General features: G+C 48.5%; 1 protein-coding gene and 1 long non-coding RNA gene across 7 annotated transcripts in view; one reads left to right on the top strand and one right to left on the bottom strand.

Moving 5' to 3' along the window:
• Window positions 1-30: 30 nt before the first annotated feature.
• LOC142023509 (uncharacterized) lies at window positions 31-10070 on the bottom strand. Of its 3 annotated transcripts, XR_012648246.1 has the most exons (5): window positions 9936-10070; window positions 8675-8995; window positions 7592-7775; window positions 5263-6589; window positions 31-332 (listed from the first exon to the last, which is right to left on the bottom strand). It is a non-coding gene; the product is annotated as an uncharacterized LOC142023509 (long non-coding RNA). The 3 variants fall into 3 exon arrangements; XR_012648244.1 differs by having other exon boundaries at window positions 7592-8995; XR_012648245.1 differs by having other exon boundaries at window positions 34-332; window positions 6298-6589; window positions 7592-8995.
• A 36-nt stretch (window positions 10071-10106) lies between these two features.
• The window catches only part of SLC16A5 (solute carrier family 16 member 5), a 29863-nt gene continuing 14354 nt past the window's right edge, over window positions 10107-25615 (top strand). Inside the window, exons 1-2 of one of the 4 annotated variants that reach the window (XM_075014548.1) lie at window positions 10107-10223; window positions 15629-15873. In XM_075014548.1, coding sequence (XP_074870649.1) covers window positions 15657-15873 — 217 coding nt within the window. In that variant the 5' untranslated portion in view covers window positions 10107-10223; window positions 15629-15656. Of the gene's footprint in view, window positions 10224-10522; window positions 10709-13462; window positions 13534-13574; window positions 15556-15628; window positions 15874-25615 lie in introns of those variants that run through there. The other 3 variants (XM_075014547.1, XM_075014546.1, XM_075014549.1) reach the window with 3 other exon arrangements.

The raw sequence follows: 25615 nt of genomic DNA, 5'->3' as shown, positions 1-25615 counted from the left end.
GTCACTAATAAAATCCACTTCTACCTTATGGCTGCAGAGGTAGTTTTTTTAATGGCTTGAGTACAGGTAAAAGCGGGAGGGACACAAATAGTATTTACACCTGATATTCCTCTAGGAGAAGGTCATTCACCACTCAAGGTCATCTGGAGGCAGTACGGAGCTGTCATCCACCGGTTTATGCCAGTCTGGTGCTCTGCAACCTTTGTACTTTATAATTCTGAAGAGACTGGGCCCCAGATCTGCTGGGTTTTATTGCTTGTGTTGCCACTGACTCACTGTTACTTAGCAAGTCTGATACTTTTGGTTGACTCCTCTCTCCTCTGCCCTGCCGTCTGTAAGAAAAGGGACACAAGTGTTTTGCAAGGAAGCAGAAAGACTTAATCAGTTAGGCCAAGATTTTCAAGTGGCTAGTGATTTGAGGTGGGCAACAGGTAACACCTTAATGAGGTCTATTTTCAGAAAGGAGCCATGCAACCTTCCCAACAAAACCAGCCTCCTTTAAGGAGCCTACAGGTGACCATGCTAAAGACTGGAGCTGATGAAATTTTGGAGCTTTAGAAAATCTTAGCTCAGGGCTCGTGAAAGCTTTTCAGAAGCTCTGATACTCCAGAAATATCGTGTTGAAGAATGTTTCCTCCCCTGACATCAGTTCAGCAAAATAGCAAATTCAAAACAAGATGATCAGTCAAGAAGAAGCTTGCCAAGCAACATGGAACAAACCTCTTGATAGCAACACAGCAAGTCAGAACAAGGCAAGACGAGAACCAAAGTGTAGCTGTGAAACCTCTTCCTGTGTAAATTATCCAGTTTATTGTTCCCAAACTCATGGGTACTGAACTGTGATATATATTCAATGCCTTGAAGTTTGGGTTTGTAGACTGCTGTGTCAGCCCTGCTGACCACAGACCATAAGACAGAAAGAAGGGGGTGTGGAGGAGGGGAGTGAATAACTTTGTGGCCTGCCTGAGGTCACTGCAAATATCAAAGCTAGGGAAGCTGTTTTTGTACTGTGTGAGGTAATTGCTAGCTCTGTTAAGACCTAGACTCGACTATCTAATTTGACCATAATTTGCAGTTCACTTTTCCCTTTGTAATCTGCTGGGCTACGTCTACACTAGCCCCCTTCCATGGTAATGAGTGAGTTGGGAAAATGCTAGTGAGGTGCTACCATGAATATGCAGTGCCTCATTAGCATATTGGCAGCTGCGCTTGATTCAGTAGGTGGGGGGGTTTTGAAAGCCCCTTCTTCCTGTTTGGTTTTAGGAAGAAGGGGCTTTCGAAGTCTGGGAGTATCCTTTCATAAGGCCCCCATCTACACAGGTGTGGCTGCCATTATGCTAATGAGGTGCTGCATATCCATGGCAGCACCTCCTTAGCATCTTCCCAACTCGCTCATTATCATGTCTCTTCTGAAAGGAAGGGGCTAGTGCAGACACGGCCCTGTTAAAGTCTCTTTGTTGTAAGATGTGTATTCTCAGGTCTTTCACAATATGGCCCCGCTCCATTGAAATGCTCGCCGGCAGGTTTACCTTATGTCTGAAGTTTGCATTCATGATTTTTGCATCTCTATTCATCAGGGAAACCCAGCCATTAGGAAGCAATGCAAAATGGGTTTTCCTCTTTTAATGTGACAATCGGGCCAGTTTGCCCTGCTGTTTCTGGCAACCTTCCACCAACCTGTGTCTCATTAAAAACCTCCAGAGACATGGAGAAAACAGCAGGGCAAACTTTGTTTCTCCCCGAAAACAGCAGCTTGAAGTCTTCATGCAGAGATCCCTACGTGGTCCATCCTGCTGACTTCAGTGGGGCTTGAACTAGTGCAATGTACAGCAGAATATAAATTCCATACCTGTTGGCTGGCTCTAACAGCTCCTCTGTGGTCTGTGACTAACTAGCTCTCACAGCGCTTAAATTACCTTTTTATGAGACCTATGGCACCAGGGCCTCTAACAGGCACATTCAAGTGAGCTTTTTGAATGTTAATTGTTCCATCCTTGGCCGGGAGGGCAGGCAGTCTGCTGCGGATGACAGCACTGGCTGCATCCAAGCGGAGCTCCTGGCTGCCTTCCAAGACAGTTGGAGAGCTGCTCTGCGAAGCCGGCCTGGGTTAATAGTCCCATTGTCCTGAGCGTTGTCTTTACTGAGTGCTCATTTCTGTCTGCAGCCCAGGCCACCTACCTTGGGCTGTTTCGCCTCCCGTTTTCTCAAGCCAAGCAGGGCCTGTGCTAATCGGCCGCTTGGCCGCGAGTTCCAGCTCTGCCGGAAATGATGCTGGGGATTCAGTGGGAAGGCGTCTCCACAGGACTGAGCCAGAGCCTCAGCATGGCTGAAGGAGGGCACTGTCCTCCTGGAGGGGGCGGTCTTTCAAATGCAGCACTGCACCAAAAATCACTGCGCAGAATTGAGCGTGGCTTTTCTAAAGGTCCCATCTGGTGGCATCACGTGGGTAAGGACCGGGCTGTCTCTGTCCCATGCTTTTGGGGGCCCTGCAGTGCCTGGCCCAACCAGCCTACGGATGGGAGGGCTGGGGGTTACCTGGGGTCAAGGACTGGGTGGCAACACCAGCCAGGTTCCCCGCCCCTCCCCCACCACCACTCGCCCACCCGGCCCACTGCACTTCACTTCTCCATAGCAGCGAGAAGTGACTCACCCCCCTGCCCCTCTGCAGTTCCTGCCCCCTGTGGAGCCGTGAGGCTCAGCAGGCCAGGAGGGTACCACAGCACAGCAGGGCAGAGCAGACTGCCCCACCCCTGCCTTCATGGGGAGTGTCGAGGCGGGAGGAAGCAACCCCTGCTGCCTCTGCCACACCCAGCCCTTGCCCCAAGTAATCCCTGGGCCCCACTGCCAGGGAGGGGGGAGGGGTAAGAGGGCAGGACGGGGGTGAAGAAGGTATGGGTTGTGGAGGTTGCCTCTAGCCTGGCACCCGGGGCACTGGTGGGGTGGAGTTGTTATCCCAGGCCCCACTTCCCCCCCGGGACAGCCCTGAGCAGGGAAGTAGCTTCATTTTTTAAAGGAAAAGCAAGTTTCCAACCCCCATTGTCCTGGAGAAAAGCTGGAACATGTGACCTGCGCACACCTAGAGGCTCAAACCAGGAAGGACATTTGTCATTTTTAAGGCGCTCTCGTGAGCTTGAAACCAAACCATGATTTGGGGAAAGCTGGCACGTGGCGTTTGAACGCTTGGGGGTGGACGCAACTGCAGGGAAAACGCTCCTTCATGACGTTGCCTCTAGGAATGCCTCATTGGGAGGTCAGCTGCTCAGTCACAGGACCCTTCCAAGTCAGTTAGAATTGCTGACTTCATTCACAGGGAATCAATGGGCCCGGACAGGCAAAAGGTAACATAACCTAGTCGTTTCCCCAGCATCGAGCAGCTTTAAACAAGCTTCAGGGGCTGGTATACTACAGAGCCTTCAGCCTGCTTAATGCTGTTGTGAACCTCACTAAGAGTCCCTTTAACGTTTCCACAGAGATACAATAAAGGAAAAACAGTTGACACATTTGAAATGCAAAACCGTCAGTAAGGCAGGGATCCGCACCCCCACCCCAGGTGCTGAGGGTGGTGCACGAGCCAATTTTCATCGGCACTCAAGGTGGGAGCTCAGCCTTGCCCCCTCCTCCCCCCATGCAGCCGGGAGCTTGCTCAAAGCCAGGCCGCCTGTGGATAAACAAAAGACCGGCTAATGCTACCAACCATCACCTCGACAGTAAAGCTCTGCACCTTCATTTCTTTATTAAGGATGCTGTTGTAAGTAGAAAGCAGTCAAATAGCACTTTAAAGACTAGCAAAATAGTTTATTAGGTGAGCTTTCATGGGACAGACCCACTTCTTCAGACCATAGCCAGACCAGAACAGACTCAACATTTAAGGCACAGAGAACCAAAAACAGTAAGCAAGGAGGACAAATCAGAAAAAGATAATCAAGGTGAGCAAATCAGAGAGTGGAGGGGTGAGGGGGAGAGGTCAAGAATTCGATTAAGCCAAGTATGCAGACGAGCCCCTATAGTGACTCAGAAAGTTCCCGTCCCGGTTTAAACCATGTGTTAATGTGCCGAATTTGAATATAAAAGCCAGCTCGGCTGCTTCCCTTTGAAGAACAGTGCGAAAATTCTTTTTCAGTAACACACATACCTTTAGGTCATTAATAGAATGCCCCATTCCATTAAAATGTTGACTAACTGGTTTGTGGATCTGAGTCACTCTAGGGGTTCGTCTGCATACTTGGCTTAATCTAATTCTTGACCTCCCCCCCCACCCCTCCACTCTCTGATTTGCTCACCTTGATTATCTTTTTCTGATTTGTTCTCCTTGCTTACTGTTTTTGGTTCTCTGTGCCTTAAATATTGAGTCTGGTCTGGTCTGGCTATGGTCTGAAGAAGTGGGTCTGTCCCACGAAAGCTCACCTAATAAACTATTTTGTTAGTCTTTAAAGTGCTACTTGACTGCTTTTTGTTTTGATAGTGTATAGACTAGCACGGCTTCCTCTCTGTTACTGTTGTAAGTAGGACTGTTAGTGACTTTTAAAAAGTATCACTGGCACTCAGACTGTATATAGAGGCGAAAAGGTTAAATTTTGGCATGCTGCCTCAGAAAGGTCACTGATCCCTGCCATAAGGCTTTCATTTGAACACCATCGCTTGTTCCCTTTAGTTGGAGGGTGTATTTAGAAGGAACGCCTTCTTATTTGCCCCTCTTTCACATGATGGCAATAACTAAATGTTAGAATAAGGTGCCGCTGAAACCACATTAGCACGTGGCCAGTTTTGTTCTTATTGGAGCTCATCAGAGGTGCATAAACTGCTGTCTATATCGTGATTTGAACCCAAGACACAATCATAGTCAAGGATGATACCATATCTCCATGGGTTCACAGCATCAGGCTCAAATCACGCTAGAGATAGCAGTTTACTCACATTTGATGAGTTCCAATAAGAACAAAACTGGTCACGTGCTAATGTGGTTTCATCGGAACCTTATTCTAATAAATATAGTCAACCTCGATTGGGGTGTGCTTACAGTTCACTCACTTGTGAACGTAGTGCACGTGGCCAACAGTTGTTGGTCCAGTTATCTGGGAAAGCGATCCACCCAACGGATCTGCACAACTAAATGTTTTCTGGGGCAAAGAGAAGTTCATTAAAGATGGGCTGAGAGGTCATCATTATTAATCTCACTTCCTAGTGGGCAAAACAAGACACACAAAATGGGGGTATAAAAGAACAGTAAACACAAAAAATGCAGTTTCTCTCTTGGCTGCTTACTTTCATTTACAACCTCACTTCTGGATAAACACAGGCACAGCACGCAGTCTGGTCAGCTCAAGACCTGGCAAACGTGTACCAGCCATGGACGGTTGGAGGGCCTTGTTTTTCACTGTGGGCTAACTGCAGCGTTGCAACTCTGCAGTCTTGGACAGCCTTGGAGCACAGGTCAACTACAAGTCTCCTCCACTTCACTCTGTCTTGGGACAAAACTTCTAGCTGGCTTCAGGAGTACCCCCACTTGTTGTCCTTCAGTCTCAGTAGATCTTCATGTTGTCTAAGGTCTTCCTCTTTTGCGTTTTCCTTGTGGGTTGCACGTGAGAGCTTGATGGACTATGCTGGATGATAGTTTTCTGAGAGTGTGGCCTTAGCCATCCCCACTTCCTTCTCTTGATTTCAATGTCAATTGATTCTTGTTCTGCTCTGGTCCAAAGCTCCTCATTTGTGACAAAGTCTTGCCATTTGATGTGAAGGATGTACCTCAGGCACCTGTTTATGACTGTCTGTAGCTTGCGATTTGAAGACTTTTTTAGTACTCCAGGTCCAGTACTCGCATGCATACAAGTGCGCACTCTTCACATTTGTGTTGAAGATCTGCAGTTTCATAGCCTGGCTTAAAAAAAGGCAAAAGGCGAGAGCCAGGAGAAAGGCACAACTTGAAGAGGGAAAAGGGAGAGTTGACAAAGTCTGGTGTTAGCCGGTGGCCAAGTGAGATGCCACTTATGCCCTTGTCTATGGCAGAGCCCACCAGTGACCAGGCTGAGAGCAGCTGAAAGCAGCTGGGTTCTTTGGTTTGTGTTCGGTTTGCACAGTAACAGGAGGAGTCAGGCTACCGCTTAAGCAATTACTTTATTTATCTAACAAGTTAATCTCTTACTGTTCCAATGTTGCTTTGTTTGTTTACCTAGCGAGTTAAGCTCTTGTGGTTAAAATGGTTACAAGGTTTATACTTTGATTACAAATAGCTAGCATATGCTCTAATTCAGAGATCTATACTCGTTAAATGCGCGCAAAAGGAAATGAAAAGTAAAATACCTAGCGGGTCTTATTTTCACCCCTGCATTACCAACGTGGCTTGGCAAGTCTTCTCTCTCAATCCCTTGGGAAGAAGTCCTTTGTCCCTTTTTCTCCAGGAGTCGGGCGTCCCCAGGGACCTGGGGAGACCCCCACCCTCCTGTCCGGCAGGAAAGACGATTGTAGCTCAAATAGGGGATCTGCTGGACCCTTCTTTTATACCCATTGGGTCATGTAGGCTTCTTCCTTGGTTTAATTGAATTAAACTGTCTGATGCTGGTTCTCACAGGGAGTTCAAGGGCGTAGTTCACACCTGTAAGGTAGACAATTGAGGGCATTTGTTTTTTTTCATGGACCAGAGATTTTCCTCATGTCTGGGCCCCTGTGGGCGAACCAACTGATGGTACTTAGCCAAGGGCAGTCCGAGGCCCGGCTGTTAATTAGCCCGTTGTTCTTTGCTTTGCTCCGGAGCTTCAAAGACCTTGGCTAAGATAAGCCCATCTGCGCTTTCAGGCATTCCAGGGCCGGGCTATTCCTTTTAACCCTTTTGTGCTCTGAAGCACCTAGGGAAGGCAAGATGGAGTAGAGGAAAAGGGGGAGGGTTTCTGTCTGGCTACATCTGGTAGCCAAAGGCCGTTTGCAGTGGCCGTTGGTGAGGGAGACTCCAGGGGGCACCGGCCATGTGCCCTGTCCAACCCGCTTGGTCCAAGTCCCACCCTCTCCCTGCCCTTGCTCTGCCCCCTCCCCACCCCTGCTTTGTCCCCCCCACCTCTTCCTCTGGAAGCACTGCACTGCTCTGAGAGAGGGGGCGGGAACACCCTCACGCTCCCCTGAAGCAGCACGGTGCTGACTAGGGGCGGGGAGCAGCTGGTGCTGGGGAGAGTGCATGAGACCCCTCTTACACCCTGCATGCATTGCCCCAGGGCGTTTGGGATTCATCTGAAGCTAGCGGAGGTGGCGATGGCCACAGAGAGGGACTCTGATGCGCAGTCAGGTCCGGACAGCTCAGAAGCCAGATGATGAAGGCCAGAGAGGGGCATTACTGGCATTAGATAAACTGGACAATCCCGTCACCAAAGAATGAAGGGAGACGAATCAGCCTTTAGGAATCTGAATCTGCACACACCAGGAAGTGAGCACTTCTACTTGGCAGGACACGCTACTAATGATTTAATGGTCTGTGTTTTACAACAAAGAGATTTCAACAGCAGATTACAAAGGGAGAACTGGAATTCTTTTTCAAGTTGGATACCTATCACCACGGACTCAACAAAGATCTCAAGGATCTTATGCATTACAAGGACAATTTCCCCACCTTTGATATTCGCAGTGACGGCAGACATTCCACTTAGCTTAATAGATGTTTCACAGAGGGTTTCTTTCCTCTCTCCTCCTCCTCCTCCCTTCCCTGCATTTAGCCGATTCCTCAGTTTTCTGTGATATTTTTTCTTTCCTCTCCAGATACGAGGCATTGGGTCTTTCCCACGAAAGCTCATCACCTAATAAATAATACTGTTAATCTTTGAGGTGCTACAGGATTGCTTACTTTGTTTTGGAAAGATACAAACTGACACGGCTACCTCTCTGAGCTTTACTGTGAGTGCATGAAAATCGGCTCGAGTGAGTTGCCAGACCCTGACACACCTCGCAAGACCCCACATGCCTTTCCCTGCATCAGTGCCAGTTTTCCATGTGTTTTGTGGAACCAGATGGGTCACGTTTCCACGAAGACCAGCTCAGCCCAAACTCTTTGCTACACCACCTCCTGCCGAGGGAGGTTAGGGCTGCAGTATTTGGGAATGGAGTGGGATGGGAAGGAGCATCCATTGGGTATTCACGTGGAAAGGACTGGGGAGGAGACGTGTCTAGTTACTGTAGTCCAGGAGCAGCCAGAAGTCATATCAGGTTACGTATCTAATTAGTGTTCTGTTAAGGAGTAAACAGATCAGTCCCAGGCGGAATGACAGCTGATTGCAATGGATACCATGGTATCACACTTCAGCTCCGTTTAGTGCCATATCACCACTGTATTAGCCAACCTGCATGTTTGTCTTAGCACTTGTCTTCAGAGGCTCAAAAATTTGTAGGTATCTACCCTGTATTGATTGCACACACGATTTTAACAAGTTTGGCACAGAAATAGGTTTGAGGACGGGGGTCTTGGTTTCTTCCTGATCCCCTCCACTCTCACACTCCTCTACTGAAAGATCACAGAAGATGGAGCAAGATTTTTTTCCCTAGCCAATGTAAACGTAATCATTGCAACTAACTGGCACATGCTACTGAAGGAAATAGGTTACATCAAAAAGAGTTTCAGACACGTATAAATACAGTCAATGTTTGCCGCTGTTGTAAAGTGAAATAGACTCTCACTCCTCATGCTCTATGGCATCGTCACCTGAGATCAGGAAGAAATTTCTTCTGATGACAACGTAGAGATTTTATATTCTCCTGTACAGAAGCAGTTCCTCTCAGAGACAAAGTGCTGAAGTAGATGGTCCCTTGACCAGCTGCACCATTTCATAACGAGTTGCCTGTACAAATCTCACCATGCCCAGCAGAGAAAACAAAATGAGATTGGAAAAGAGGGGATTCACCTCAGCAGCTCTTGGCTTTCCTGTTCTAGCACCCGAGACCAACAGTCATTCCAGTTCTGTGGGAGTCTCTCTTTTCTCACATCTTGTTTGAACAAAATGGCAAAGGAATTTTAACGTGCAACCTGTTGTGAAACAAACATATGAAACCACAACTCCGGATTGTTCCAGTTCACACCCATCACAAGACTCTTTGGCTGTGTTTACAATGTGCCCTAAACTCAAAAGAACATATGCAATTTGTGCTACCCAAGTTGAGTATTCTATTTCAAGTCAATTTCAAAATAGGCTATTTCAGGACAGCGCCAAATTTTGAAATACTATGCTATTTTGAGGCATCCATACTTCTCCCGCAATGAGGGGTAGAGGGGTGCTGAAATACCAGGCCCAGTATTTAAAAAAATATTTCAAAATACAGGGCGCTTTTCGTAGATGCGCACTTACTATTTTGCAATACCACACAAGCGTCCCAGTGTGAACATAAGAACGGCCATACTGGGTCAATCCAAAGGTCTATCTAGCTCTGTATCCTGTCTGCCGACAGTGCCTCATGCCCTGGAGGGAGCGAACAGAACAGGCAACCACAAAAGCAGTGCTCTTGTCTTCCATTTGCAATCTCTCACAAGCAGAGGCCAGGGACACAATGCCCACCCAGCCTGGCTGATTACCATTGATGGACCTCAGCGCCATGATTCTCTTTTGAATCCTGTTTAAGCCTTGTTCTTCCAACTTCCTCCGGCAAGGGATGCCACAGGCCGACCCTGCGCTGTGTGAAGGCAAACAGCCTATGCGACCCCAGAGGGCTCAAGCCATTTCCCCCAAACAGCCAGTTCATTTCCACCAGCTCCCATGATGCTCCTGGTAAAGCAAAACTTTTCCCCAACAAAACAACCCCCCCCACCCCCGGGCCCTTTCGGATCCACCCCCTTCCCCGGAGCACGTGTGATCCTGATAAATTACTTCCCCAGGCTCCTCGTCCCCCTCCCCTTGAGTGACCCCCAGCGGCTCTGACAGCTCTGTTCCCACACCGCCTACGGGCCGTGTCTGAGCCCCAGGGCAGCTGACCTTTCCCTGGAGAGCCGGTGCCCTTCCGCCCCGCGCTGCTGCGTGAGTCACTCCCCTCCCATGGCAGGAGCTCCACCGGCCCAGCCCCAGAGATGCCTGGCCGGAGCGGCTCCGCTGGCTTGCACGGGCCGCGCCTCCTCCCTCGCAAGAAGCAGAGCCCCGCCGGCCCATCCGGGAGGAGGAGCGGGGGAAGGAGGAGGAGGAAAAGCCGCCGCTGCCCCGGAGCGGCGCCCTCCTTCTGCCCCGCTGGATCGGAGTTAATCCGCATGGCGGCGCCCGTGTGAACAGGTCAGCGGAGCGGGCAGGGGAAGGGAGGGGGCGGGCAGGCGCCGCGGAGCAGGAGGGAGCCCGGTTACCGGGGGTGGGTGGGGAACGAGTCTCCCGGTCCTTGCGTGGCTCGGGGGTGCCCGGGGCTGTGAGCGGTGGCCCCGCTGGAGGGATCGGGCGTGGGCAGCCGCCTCGCAGGGGCGCGGGGATAGGGCACCCCCTGCTGCCGGGCCGGGGGAAGGGCAGGCTGGGCTGGGCTGGGCGGGGCTCTCTGTACCCTCCCTGGAGGCTGAATGAGGAAGCCGGCTCTGCCCGCTGCCTAGGACAGGGTCTGGGCCCCCTAGTCTGTGTCAAGTATGGGGGGGGTCGCCCTGTGAGTCTGGATCTGTAACAGCAACGAAGGGTCCTGTGGCACCTTATAAACTAACAGAGAAGTTTTGAGCATGAGCTTTCCTGAGCACAGACTCACTTCATCAGATGCTGGTCTTGGAAATCTGCAGGGCCAGGTATAAATAAGCCAGAGCGAGGGTGGGGATAACAAGGTTAGCTCAGTCAGCAAGGGTGAGGCTTACCACCAGCAGCTGGTCTGGAGGTGTGAACACCAAGGGAGGGGAAGCAGCTTCTGTATTTAGCCAGCCATTCGCAGTCTTTGTTTAAGCCAGAGCTGAGGGTGTCGAATTTGCAGATGAATTGTAGCTCAGAAATTTCTCTTTGGAGTCTGGTCCTGAAACTTCTTTGCTGTAGGATAGCTACTTTTAAGTCTGCTACTGTGGGGCCTGGGAGATTGAAGTGCTCTCCTATGGGTTTTTGTATATTGCCATTTCTGATATCTGATTTGTGTGCGTTTATTCTTTTACATAGAGACTGTCCAGTTTGTCCGATGTATGTAGCAGAGGGGCATTGCTGGCACATGATGGCATAAATTATGTTGGTAGATGCGCAGCTGAATGGACCCACGATGGTGTGGCTGATCTGGTTAGGTCCTGTAATGGTGCTGCTGGTGTAGATATGTGGGCAGAGCTGGCAACGAGGTTTGTTGCATGGATGGGTCCCTGAGTTAGAGTGACTGTGGTGCAGTGTATAGTTGCTGGTTAGGATTTGCTTCAGGTTGGCAGGTTGTCTGTGGGCAAGGACTGGTCTGCCTCCCAAGGCCTGTGAAAGTGGGGGATCATTGTCCAGGATGGGTTGTAGATCCCTGATGATGCGCTGTAGAGGTTTTAGCTGAGGACTGTAGGTGATGGCTAGTGGTGTTCTGTTGGTTTCTCTCTTGAGCTTGTCCTGTAGTAAGAGGCTTCGTGGCACACGTCTGGCTCTGTTGATCTGTTTTTTCACTTCCTCAGGTGGGTATTGCAGTTTCAAGAATGCTTGGTAGAGATCCTGTAGGTGTTTGTCTCTGTCAGAGGGGTTGGAGCGAATGCGGTTATATCTTAGTGCTTGGCTGTAGACAATGGACCGTGTGGTGTGTCTGGGATGGAAGCTGGAGGCATGAAGGTAGGCGTAATGGTCAGTAGGTTTACGGTACAGGTTGGTATTGATGTGGCCATCATGTATTAGCACCGTGTGTGCATCTGTGTGTTACCCTCAGCCAGGTCTGCTCTGCAGCCAGGACTTGGGGTAGGCACCGCCTGGCTGGCCTGGGGGCAGAGCCCCACGCTCCAGCATCTCTCCTCTGCCAAACCAGACGCCCCCCACCCCCTGTCCCCTCCCATGCCTAACTGTCAGTGTGGTTAAACACTGGAATAAATGACCTAGGGAGGTTGTGGAATCTCCATTGCTGGAGAATTTAAGAGCAGGTTAGATAGACATCTATCGGAGGTGGTCTAGATGGTGCTTGGTCCTGCCAAGAGGGTAGGAAACTGGACCCGATGACCTCTCAAGGTCCCTTCCAGTTCTAGTGTTCTATGATTCTATGGTCCTCCAACCAGAGGTGGGTAATGCCACACTGTGGGAGGCTCAGTCCTGACCCTGGCATACGTGGCAACCACTGGCCCTACTCTAATCACAGTGGAGGGCATGTTGGGACCTTGTTTGCTGAATTCAGGGATAACAGAGGGCAAAGGCAATGGAATGAGCTATCTCAGTTTCACCTACACCAGATAGTTTCCTGCCTTTCTTTCCTTGCCCACTAGCACTGAGCCCAAGGGACCCAAACCTTCACCACCAACACTGCTCTAATTACCTCCACCCTGTCCACTTATTCCTAGGAAGCAGCAACGTTGCTTCATCTTCTTAGCTGTAATAAACTGGTACTTAAAGGGCCAGAGCTGAGCAACTGAAAAAAGACAGCCAGGTGCGTACGTAACGTTAACCCCATGTTACAAGTGGGGACACTGAGGTACCGATAGGCCAACTGGTAGGCTCAAGAAAGCAACGGAGCTGAGTCTAGAGCCCCGGTCTCTTGATATTCACTCATGAGCTCTAACTGGCAGGGTCTACTTCCCCCTCCCTAAGAAAGTCAAGTAAAGATCAGCTTGATTCTGCTCCTGTTAATGCCAGTGGCAAAAACTCTCATTGCCTTTAACAGAATCAGAATCAGGCCCTACCGGTGGAAATGACTTTGTCAGCTAAGAATGGGCCAGAGTGGACTATATTCTAACCGTGGGAATTATGACAAAATGTGGCACCATGAAATGGGTGTTTCATTTCTTCCTATCTAGCTGTGTACACAATCTGGCGTGACACACAAACCTTTATCTCTATGTATTTGTATTTGCATGTTACTGACAAGTGCATTGTTTTTAGCGGTCTTCTATTTTCCTCTTCAAGCTACAGCACCTACTATATGGAGTTACTGGTAAATTTTACTCTAAATCTATCATACAGACATGAAACCACAATTTAAAATGTTTGCACAAGCTTTACAGTTATCCTTGGAAGACATGTTAAATAACAACGCAAAAGAACATCCAAGAATGTAACATTACCCACTGGGGAAGAGGAGCTGGATTTCAGTGCACCAGCTTCCTTCTTTCCTTAGCGTAAGGATTTTATGAGCTCAGCAAGGGGACTCTGTGGGCTCAAGGCAAGTGAAAGGGAAAACAAGCCCTTGGAGGGAGGTTGGAAATGGAGGGTCAGGATGTCAGGAGGAGGATTGCTTTTGTGATTACCTGTTCTGTTCATTCCCTTTGGGGCATCAGATAATGGCCTCTGTCAGCAGACAGGATACGGGGCTCGAAGGACCTTTGGTCTGGCCCAGTGTGGCTGTTCGTATGTTCTTACATAATGCTGGTAATATTACAGGGGGCAGCTGCCCTTCTGCTCCAGAGGGGCTTACGATGGACCCCAGGAGTGGTCAAGAAAGAATAGCTCCACCGGCTGTAGCATTCCACAGGTGACCAGATGAATTACAAAAGCTTTCTCACAATTTTCTCTGACAAGACACAGAATACTGGACTGGAACTTTTAGTACAGCAATTCCTTTGGTCCTAATGTGCCCATGCCAGCAGCTGTGACCACTTCACTTAATTACCCCAGGAAGCATTATTACAAGGCTCTTTACAGCTGCATTTCATTTGTTGTTCCACTTGGCAGAGCCAGGTGAGTTGGCAGCAGACTGGTCTTCTTCCCATTTACCTTTGTTCAGGCTGAAGGCAGCTGGCATGGCCCTGTGATTGCTGACATTCCTTGCGTTAGGCAGGATATGATAAGCACGCTGTGTCAGCGTTCATTTGGACAGACCAGTGGAATCAGGTTGCTGAGGAGGGAAACTTGGCCTGGAACCATGTAGAGTAGGTGTTTGAAAGCCAGAGCAGGTGTGCATTATAATGAGAGATTAATTAGCGGGCCATGAGTGAGCGTAAAAAGGTGGGACTGGGGATGGCAGAGATCAGTAGTGGGACAAAACAGTGTGAGTTGTGCAATGGGGAAGAAAGAGAAGTTGAACTGCAATGTTCTGGGTGGCTGTCTTTGGCTCTGCAACGGCAGGGAACAATTGCTAGGCCAGAAGCCAGCTCCATCACAGTAATTTGATCATGAGCTACTCAGTAGCATTATCTCTGCCCAGAATTAAACTGTGCCAATCATCCCCATGTTTGTGTATTATGTCGCCACACCAAGGACTTCATCTTTTTATGTCTCTTTCAGACTGTTTGGCCTCCAGGGCAGCAAGGACTGGCTATCTGTTTGTGAGCATGTTGCCCAGCACAATCGGGCCTCAGAGTCAAGCTGAGCTCTTAGCTGTTACTGTCATATAAATGTTTAGTAATAGGGCATGAATTTTTCTGCCTTGTATATACACATACATGCGTTAATCCTATTTGTTTACAGAACGGCTGTTCTGGTACCCGCCTGGTGTTTGATGCAGACTCTCAAACAACCAAAGTAATGGAGGACTCAGAAAGGCTGAGTGAGAGTAGATTATTCCAGGAACTAATTTAAATGTTTTTAATTTTCTTACAGAAAACTATCCCCAAAGAGTAGCACTGAAGCCTGAGGCTGGTAACTTTAGGAATGTTGACAATCACATGGCTAAGTTACAGGGATAAAAATAAATTAAAACTTGGAACCCCTGACTGATCCTCGATGAGCAGCTCAACCAAATCAAAGTTTATTTTCAAGGCATGAGGGTCCAGTGGCTAGAACCTCAGGCTACATTTCATTCCTGGTTTTGCCAATGTCTCCCTGTGGGGGACTGGGTAAAGTCACCCGCGTTCCGGCTCCTTGCCTCCGTTTCTCCATTTGAGACATAGGGAGACTGAGAGGCTGTCCTTTGCACGCTGCTCTGGGAACCACAGGTGAAAACCTGTAGTCAGCATGACGTGGTCCCCTGAAGGTCATTGCACTTGGAGCCTGGCAGGCTGCCAAAGGGGAGTGGCTCTCAGCTGAATGGATCATGCTACTGTTGGACCCAGAGAGATCAGCCCTGGGAACCGCCACCTCCAGTCTCCCACAGCTGAGACAGGTGGAGGGGGACACGTCTCTGAGATTATCCAATCCCAAATTGCTCAGAACTTCCGAGATCAGGACTTAAAGCTCGAGTTGGACCCAGGAGCAGGCAGAGGCTGCACAGTGCTGCTCTTCTAGGAGCTATATATAATTTTTATTATTGTTGTTATTTGCACCAGCTTCCTTCTTTCCTTAGCATAAGGATTTTATGAGCTCAGCAAGGGGACTCTAAGGGAAAACAAGCCCTCGGAGGGAGTTATGTAAGGCCAATTCATACCTCCGAGGGGGTGTGTCCAGGATTGTACTTGGACAAGTTCAGCCTCTTGTGAAATAAAAGAGGAAGGTGGCTCGTTTCCCAGGCACTTTGGTGCCAGGATCTTAAGGTGCTCTGAGCAGTGGACAGCAAGACACAGCAGGCGTTGGAGGGCAAGACACAACAGGCATTCATTCTTCTGGCCAGAGAGAGCAGGTATCTGTGCTTTTACACTCTTTCCAGTGCCCCAAGTGCTTCTGTATGCCAGCTGCGCTGATTTTTCAAACAGGTTGGCTTGGAAGGAGGTAGAAGTGGAAATGTTCAGAGGAGGAGCAGCACATGGGACCTCCCAGACTCAGGACCGGGGATGGGCCTGGATGGTCCTGCTGGCCGCTGTGGTGCTCCAGGGGCTAACGCTCACCTTCCCCTCTTGCATTGGACCCTTCTTCATGGACTTGCAGGCTGAGTTCCAAGCCACCAACAGCGAGACATCATGGTTCCCATCCATCATGACAGCAGCGCTGCACGCAGGCGGTAAGTAAGAGGCCAACTAGCTGCCTTCATCTTCCCCTCCTAGCCAATGAATAGGGTTCATTAGCTAAGGAGCCTTTAAAATGCCATGGGATGGCTGGCTGCGGGGAGGAGGACAACGCTCAAACATGAATCTACAAGGTTGGTCATGGCCAACTATTGGCTCTTCAGCAACCTACGTGAAATGAGTTGGATGGGTCCCAGCAGCACTACTGGCCTTTGCTGAGCATCAAAGCAGAGAGAAGTTATAGGACGGATGGGGGATAGATACTGAACACTTTCATGTCTCCCCATGAACCTGGAGACACCTTGGCAGGGGGAGCCTGATGCCTGAGAGACAAAGGCCTTAATCAATCCCTTTCTTACTGTGTCTTCTCCAGAATGGGAAAAATGCCTTTCCTCTTCCCAGATGGTCCCTTAAACAGCCCATCTGATACCCCTGTCCTCCTGGCTGCCTCTGCCTTCTATATTCAAAAACATCCTTTTGCTAGAGCCATAGAGATCCCCAAATACAAAACAGCTGCATAAAAAGCCCCACCCACCCACTCCCGCCCAGCATAGCTTCTGCCAGGGGCCTGGGACTCAGGGTTTCTCTATAGCCCCCATGCGTCTTCCCTCACCCCCATCTCCCCCATGCAGCTTCTAGCGGGGACAGGGGTTTCCCTCAGGCTGGAGTGAAGTTGCAGAGGCTGGGGCGTCCTCTCTGCAGCCAGCCTGGTCACTAGCCAGTGGCTGCTGGGTGAAAGGACCACAGGGGAGGGAAGGGTGGAGGGAGAAGCTCTGCAGCGGACAGGAGTGGGTGCAGGAGAGCAGCCCTCAGGGTGGGGCCAGAGAGGAACCAGCAGAGGCATGTAGAACACACAGCTGCATTTGGGGCACCTGAAAATTTGGTGCCCTCAATTTTGGGATGCCGCATGCATACGTCACGAATGCCTAGGGACACCTCTGGGTGTTTGGTATCTTTTTGAAGGGAAGCTGCTTGAGTTTCTGCAACACCGACAGAGGATGGAGCAGGGTGCCCTCGGTGGGCATGATTTCCCAGCCAGGGTCATCACCTTTGAGGGTTTCCCAGCTGTCTGGTGAGGCTCCTCTTGGAGGGGAAGTTGGGGCCATCTAATAGCTGGCAGGCTTTCCACAGTGGGGCCCAGCAGCCTGGGTTTCTTTAGTGGAAACCAGCATAAAGTAGGTCTGACTTGGGCCATACCAGCTGAGTGTGAGCTCTGGCTGATGCATGACACCCCAGCGCCAACACTCCGTGTCCCGAAGCTCACCGGTTTGGCTGTTTGGCCCCTAAATGCTCTTCGTTGCTGGATCTGCTGCCTCAGATTCTACTTTGGCTGTGTGAGTAACTGAACACCTGAGTCTTTTTGGAAGCAAATGTGAGGCTGCAAAACAGTCACTGTGCAGGCAGCTGTGCCAAGGATAGTCGCCCTCCTCCCCACCCATCTACTGACTTGCATAACTCTTAGGCCTGAAAGATGACGTCCTTCTCCCGAATGCGATTTGTATTCAAACGTTCACTCACAACAGTTCAAAGAGCACCCCCCATTGGCACGTGATCCAGGGTCAGGGCTGGAGGCGGGGCGAGGAGCTGCGGAAAAGGGAGTTACCGGATTAATAACCATCAGCAGCACTTCCCATGATCAAAGAGCTCTGTGGTCGGCAACTGACTAATCCTCACAGCCCACCCAGGCAGCAGGGAGGGGAGCATTAGGAGCCCCCTGTCCTGATGGAGGAACTGAGATGCCAAACGTTTGAGTGACTTGCCTACCGTCCTGTAGCGAGTCAGTTACAACGCTGGGGATTAGAAGTCAGGTGCTGGTAACTTCTAGCCCTGCAGTCAGTACCTAGCCCTGGCTTACTCTTGAGCAGGCCTGTTGGAGCTACATCAAAAGGGTCCTTTTACCCTTTCACTCCCTCCCAAAGACTCACACGCACAAGAAGGGACTCAACAAAGTGATTATTACATCCACATGTACAGTGGGGCTGACAGAGGTGTCAGGCCAAGGTAAGGAGGGCTGGTTCCACATTCCCGGAAGGGGCGGGGCCTTGAGTGGAAAGGGCAGAGTCTTGAGTGGAAGGGGCGTGGCTGGAGCACCTGGCGCCTTACCCCGCCCCACCAGTCCTCTAAGTTGCCTACAGCCCAACCCCCCTCATTGGCAGTCCTGCATATGTACATAATTATCCCATAACCCCTTCCCAACGGTGCTGCTCGCATGCCTTCAAATCATCGTATTGCCAGGGCCTCTCCCCCATCTTTCCTCTCTATTGGTTTGTTCCGTTGTCTTTGCTGCATCATGTCTAAATACAATGGTAAGCTCTTTGGGGCAGGGACTTTGTGCTTTTATCTGTGCTGTGAGGAACAGAGCTGGCCTGCAGCCTCTAAGAAACAATAAATAGTAATGTACTGTACAGCAGCGATGGGCAACCCAGGCTAGTGAGTAGGGGGGCCTTCCTTCACCTCAGCAGAATGCAAGATTATTGTAACCAGGACTGCCTCCAGGGACAGGGAGGCTTTGCTAAGTGCACGTGAGTAGCTGGAATTTGCAGGATGTTCCAATTGGCCCATAGCAGCGCTTTGGTTTGATGCAAAGGGAGTGCCCGGCTCTCCTGGTCAGTGTTGTGGGCACTCCTGTCACTCCAGACACCCTTGCTTTACACGTGTCACTTTAGCAACAGCAGCAGGGAAAAAAACCTATGTGGACAGAAAGTAGCAGAAACTGGCAACCCTGTGCACTGGCAACGATAAACAAAATGTCTCCTGTTTACCATGCATACGACCCCAATGGGCTGCATTCAGCCCCCAGGCCGCTAGTTGCCCACCACTGCTAAACAGGCTATGGAATATACACACATACGCCTATATTTGTGTGTATCCAATTTTTATCTATGATTATATAACAGTGATAGATCGACATACAACTTCTACACAGGTAAAACTGGCCTATAAAGCCCATGCAAAACCAGCTACCCCTGCTCAAAGGATTCTGGTTGAATTGTGGTAATTAGATAACGACAAGACCAAAGTGTGAGGGTTTACAGTCTCATTAGCACTCTGAGGAAATGTTCAAGATTTATTCCTCTGTTTTACCCACGAGAAGACTCTCATGAGGTAGCACACAACAATCATATGCAGAACAGCCCTCCATTTAATAACACGCAGAAAAGAAAACCATGGAAGCTTTAGATGTTTAAGAATCAAAAACAACAAGAAGTACTGTGGGACCTTAGAGCCTAACAGATATTTTGGAGCATAAGTTTTTGTGGGCAAAGACCCGCTTTGTCAGACGAAGTGGGTCTTTGCTCACGAAAGCTTATGCTCCAAAATATCTGTTAGGCTCTAAGGTCACGCAGGACTTCTTGTTGTTTTTGAAGATACTGACTAACTCGGCTCCCTCTCTGATAAGAATCAAAAATAAATCCTTGGTCTTATTTTTGGAGTCCATCAATGGAACAGGACTCACAAAGGAGGAAACTGATCTGTAGGAAAAGACTAAAAGAACAGGCATGAGTTAAATTCATTCCTAACTGCTAAGGAGGCTGCACCCATAAAACATCTGACTGATTCTGGCACATCATGGCTGCAAAAAAGACTTAGAGGATTAAAGAACCCCAAGAGAAAGAAGAAGTGTTTAAGCACCCATGGACTGATAAACAGAGCGAAAGGGTGCAAGGGAAAATGTCGGTTTGATGTCAGGAAGGAGTTCCCAGTAGTAAGCTCACACAGATCGATCAATCGCCAGAGGAAGGCAGGTTCAGCCCCAGCTTCTGAACTCGATAAACAAAACCTGGGTTGTTCTGTAGGTAACAATCTGTCACTGATAGAGGTGGGAGGGGAGCAACTCCTGGCAGCTATTAATAGGTTTTTCCATCTCTTACTTTTAGGCTCTAGTATTAATAAGCAAACACTTTTTCACAAGGGGAAAGTGAGCGGTCTGATTATTTGGACTTTGCCTGAAGGAGCATAAGTCCTGCTATGAGGATGCTACTCCTGCAGAACATGACGACTTAGTGGCCTGATGGCTGAGGTGCAACTGTAGGACTTAAAAAACCTGGGCTCAGTTTCTGGCTTTGTCACTGGCTCTCTGCAGGACCCCAAGACACTCAGGGAGGTTTTCGGTGCCTCATTTCCCCAGCTGTAAAACAGGGATAATAGCATTGCCTTACCAGAGTGTTGTGAAACGCTCAGATATCTCAGCAACGGGGACATGGAGGTGCTACAGACAGGAGTAGGAGGCCTCCATGGGCACAATCCTGAAGACAGTGCCTTACACCTCCTCCACAGAGTGTGCTGCTTGAGATAACTGCAGCCTGTGTTTCCTCTACATTTTCCATCTGGGGCCTAATAAATATTCTGTGCCCCAACAGAACCACATGCTGCTGGCTTCAGGCAACCCACTAATAGGCTGGGTGGCACCTGGATTTCTCCTGGGTGGCTACCCAACTGTTCAGCTTACAGGGAACCCTGGCTGCAGACTTTCATGGCCAGCATTGCAACTCCCCTGCCTATGAAACGTAGAAGAACAGAAAACAGGATAGTACAGGGTTTCAAGGAGAAGCCTGTTCCCAACCACCCCCAGTCTCTGTGTGCTCAGCAGTGACAACTAAAATGGAACCCATTACATTGCATTTCAAGACTTTAATGGCTAGGGGGAAAAAAATGCAGCTGGCTCCAGCAGTCCCCCCGGACTGTATTTTGCTGGGCTCCCTGTGTATCTCTTTCCATCTGTCTCTCCTGAAGTTGTTCTGTAAACAGACTGTCTGAGCTGGGGCTGGGGGAAAGGAGAATGTGCTGAACTGTTTTCCTGGCTACACACATGTACCACCACACCCTGTTAGAGGTGACACTTGGAAAAAAATACTGAGTCGTACTGATGTCAAGGGCAAATGAGACACAATCAGTTGCTGTCTGATTTGTCCTGTTTACGTATCCGACAACCAGCTGGGGCATTCAGAAGAGGTTGCACCTTGGTAGAAACACCTGGACCCAAAAATGTAAGGTGCAGGTGCAGCAGAAGCCTCCTGGGAAATGATTTCATTTAAAATATATTGCTCTTAAAACCCTGTGGAGTTAATTAGACCAGTTCACACGGCTCCATATCCATAGCAGAGTGATACATGCACAAAGTCTAAATACAAGTTCGACCTCTCTAATCCGGCACTCTTTCACCCAGCAACACCTGTTATCTGGCATGATTTTAGTTAGCTAGATGTCCACTTATCATGGGTGTGGCCAAATTTCCTGTGGTCCCATAAAGTTTGTTTACAGCCACCAGTCCTGGCTCTCAGTGTTCTGTGCTGTTATTTAGTTCTAATTTTCTGACAGCCCAGTCATCAGAAGTAGGGTATGTCTACACTTGCATTCCTCTTTCGAAAGAGGCATGCAAATGAGGTGAAGTGAAAATGCAAATGAGGTATAATTTGCATATTCAGCACCTCATTTGTATAGTCTAATGTCAAAAGAGCTTCTTTCGAAAGAAGAAAGCCAGTGTAGCTGCTCTTTCGAAGATGGGTTTACTTTCAAAAGAGCAGCATCTACACTGGCTTTCTTCTTTCAAAAGAAGCTCTTTTGAAATTAGAATATGCAAATGAGGTTCTGAATATTCAAAGTATACCTCATTTGCATTTTCAATTTGCCTCATTTACACACCTCTTTTGAAAGAGGAATGCAAGTGTAGACATACCCTGGCTATGCCTACACTAGCCAAAAACTCTGAAGTGGCCATGCAAATGGCCATTTTGAAGTTTACTAATGAAGCGCTGAAATACAAATTCAGCGCCTCATTAGCATGCGGGCGGCCACGGCACTTCGAAATTGACGCGGCTCACTGCCGTGCGGCTCGTCCTGACAGGGCTTCTTTTTGAAAGGACCCCGCCTACTTCGAAGTCCCCTTATTCCTATGAGCAGATGGAAATAAGGGAACTTCAAAGTAGGCGGGGTCCTTTCGAAAAGGAGCCCCGTCTGGGCGAGCCACGTGGTGGCGAGCCACATCAATTTCGAAGTGCCGCGGCCGCCCGCATGCCAATGAGGTGCTGAATATGTACTTCAGCACTTCATTAGTAAACTTCGAAATGGCCATTTGCATGGCCATTTCAAAGTTTTTGGCTAGTGTAGACACGGCCCCTTAGTGTTAGGCCTTTCTACAGGACACTTATTCAATTATCCCATCCAGAAGCTGGGTTCTTGCAGAATGCAAAGAAAAAAGCATGTGGGATTGTTAACAGTAAATCTCAGGTTCTTTCCTTTTTCAAATTAATCCCCTTTGTGTACAATATTGGGTACTGAAGCAATCATTGGTTGGAATAGCAATAAATAACCAATTATTTGTATATGAACAACAAAGCAATTTGATTTCCTAGAATTAGCAAATTCCCCGTAAGTGGTTTTCAAACCTTGCTTCATTTGTGAACCCCCTAAACATTTCAAAGGGAGGTAAGCTTAGACATAATCGGCACATCCACCAGGGTTAAAAACCACTAACCTATGTAACTAATACATTGTCCCTCCTGGAATCAGAGGTGTGCAGCCGAGAACCACATTCAAACATATTAATTTTTTGTATGAAAACATGGTTTCTCTACTCAGGGAATATGGGACTCCTGTTACAATCATGGTATACAACCATGGTAAAAATGACCTCTGGGGACAGCCTTAAGTTTAATATGATGGAAGGAAGCTTATAACACAATTTGATCTTGTTTGTGTGCGTGTGATCAGACTGTGTTATGGTATTCTCTGTTCTTTACAGGGCAGAATGCTAGAACACTAGAACTGGAGAGGACCTTGAGAGGTTTTCAAGTCCAGTCCAGTCCCCTGCCTTCATGGCAGGACCGCGTACCATCTAGCCCATCGCTGACAGATGTCTATCTAACGTACTGTTAAATATCTCTAGTGATGGAGATTTCACTACCTTCCTAGGCAATTTATTCCAGTGTTTTACCACCCGGACAGTTAGGAACCTTTTCCTAATGTCCAACCTAAGCCTTCCTTGCTGCAGTTTAAAACCAATGTTCCTTGTCCTATCCTCAGAGACCAAGAAACTTTTTGTTTCTCCCTCCTCCTTGTAACACTCTTTTAGGTACTTGTAAGCCACTACCATGTCCCCTCTAAGTCTTCTAGTTTCTAAACTAAACAAGCCCAGTTCTTTCAGTCGTCCCTCATAGCTCATGTTCTCCAGACCTTTCATCATTTTTGTTGTGCTTCTCTGGATCTCCTCCAATTTCTCCACATCCCTTTTGAAATGTGGTGCCCAAAACTAGACACAATACTTCAACTGGTGCCTTACCAGCACAGAGTAGAGCGGAAGAATGATTTCCCCTGTCTTGCTCACAACACTCCTCTAAATGCATCCCAGAACCTTATTTGCTTTTTTTGCAACAGCATCACACTGTTGACTCATATTTAGCTTGTGGTCCACTATGACCCCTAAATCCCTCTCCACGGTACTCCTTGCTAGACAGTCGCTTCTCATTCTGTATGGCTGTGTCTACACTTGCATTCCTCTTTTGAAAGAGGAATGCAAATGAAGAAAATTGAAAATGCAGATGAAGCACTGATTTACGTCTTATTCATTTGCATAATCTCTTTTCAGAAAAGATTCTTTCAAAAGAAAAAGGGCAGTGTGGATGGAGGTCTTTTGAAAATAAACCCCCATCTTTGAAAAAACCCTGAAACAAAATAGGAAGAAGGGTTCTTTCGAAGATGGGGTTTATTTTTGAAAGAGTCACGTCTACACTGCTTTTTTCCTTTGGAAAGAATATCTTCTGAAAAGAGATTATGCAAATGAAGCATGAGATATGTAAATCCATGTCTCATTTGCATTTTTGTTTCCCTCATTTGCATTCCTCTTTCGAAAGAGGAATGCAAGTATAGACACAGCCTATATGTGAAACTGATTATTCCTCCCTAAGTGGAGTTCTTTGCATTTGTCCTTATTAAACTTTATCCTATTTGCCTCGGACCATTTCTACAAGTTGTCCACATCATTTTGAATTATGACCCTATCCTCCAAAGCAGCTGCAACCCCTCCCATCTTGGTATCATCTGCAAAACTTCTGCTAACATACATACCCCCAAGCAGAGCTCCCTAGAAACTGGAACGAGCAGAAAAACATACTAACAGGTCTCACCACACAACCTAATTTCCCTGTACAATGCTTCCAGGTAACAGCAACCGGAGGCAAGAGAGATCTCTAAGGGAGAGAGATCAGCAGATAAGAATGTTGTCATAAACATTATTTTGGAGATTTCTAACATCCAAATTTGGAAACTTCAGTTTGGCCCTGCTCAGCCTTGCTGCTCCTAGAGATTGTCGGCGGTTGAGCACACATAACCTTGCTCTGACCCCACTGTGGGACTTGCTACACGCCACTGATTTCAATAGAACTCTCACCATCAAATTATTCCAGCCTGGCCCCATGGAAAGCAAAAGTCACATTTGACTCTCAGCTCTCCACCAACGTTGCCCCATGCAACAGCTTCTCTTGAGCAGCCTCCCTGAACTAATTGTGATTTTTTAAAACTGTTTCCTTACTACCAGAGGTGGGAAAAGTACCCAAAAAGTTGCTTGAGTAAGGCTACGTCTACACGTGAAGCCAACATCAAAATAGCTTATTTCGATGTAGCAACCGCGAAATAGGCTATTTCGATGAATAACGTCTACACGTCCTCCAGGGCTGGCAACGTCGATGTTCAACTTCGACGTTGCGCGGCACCACATCGAAATAGGCGCTGCGAGGGTATGTCTACATGCCAAAGTAGCACACATCGAAATAAGGGTGCCAGGCACAGCTGCAGACAGGGTCACAGGGCGGACTCAACAGCAAGCCGCTCCCTTAAAGGGCCCCTCCCAGACACAGTTGCACTAAACAACACAAGATACACAGAGCCGACAACTGGTTGCAGACCCTGTGCCTGCAGCATGGATCCCCAGCTGCCGCAGCAGCAGCCAGAAGCCCTGGGCTACTAAGGGCTGCTGCCCACGGTGACCATAGAGCCCCGCAGGGGCTGGAGAGAGAGCATCTCTCAACCCCCCAGCTGATGGCCGCCATGGAGGACCCAGCAATTTCGACGTTGCGGGACGCGGATCGTCTACACGGTCCCTACTTCGACGTTGAACATCGAAGTAGGGCGCTATTCCGATCCCCTCATGAGGTTAGCGACTTCGACGTCTCGCCGCCTAACGTCGAAGTTAACTTCGAAATAGCGCCCGACGCGTGTAGCCGCGACGGGTGCTATTTCGAAGTTAGTGCCGCTACTTCGAAGTAGCGTGCACGTGTAGACACAGCTTAAAAGTGCAGCTGTTTTTACTTCTGGATACTTGAGTACAGTATGCATGCGTGCATTCATGCTTTAACTCAAGTAGTTTTCCAGAGGGGACACCAGTGACTTGTACTTTAGTCTATTCCACCCAAAGCAGCTGTACTTTTACTCAAGTTACTTCTGGGTACTTTTCCCACCTCTGCTTACTTCTGGATTCTTGAAACTGCAGGAGAATCTCAACATCAAGAAAACACATTCAAAAGGCTCAGAATCCAAAAAGGCAAAGAAATAAAACCAAATGTGCTTTTTTTTCTTAATCTCATGATTTTTAAAGCCACTGTCATGGTTTTGGGGGGCTGGGCTCATTAATGCTTCATGTTTGGGGGTAGCCATCCTGCACCACCATCCCGTAGGCCAGGGATGGGCAATAATTTGTAATGAGGGGCCATTCCAAAAATTTAGTGAGTAGTTAAGTGGTGAACT

The sequence above is a fragment of the Carettochelys insculpta genome, chromosome 20 (genome assembly GCF_033958435.1).
Source record: "Carettochelys insculpta isolate YL-2023 chromosome 20, ASM3395843v1, whole genome shotgun sequence".
NCBI lineage: Eukaryota > Metazoa > Chordata > Testudines > Carettochelyidae > Carettochelys > Carettochelys insculpta.
Note: the sequence above shows the minus strand (reverse complement) of the source record. Positions and strands in the feature narration are given on the sequence as shown.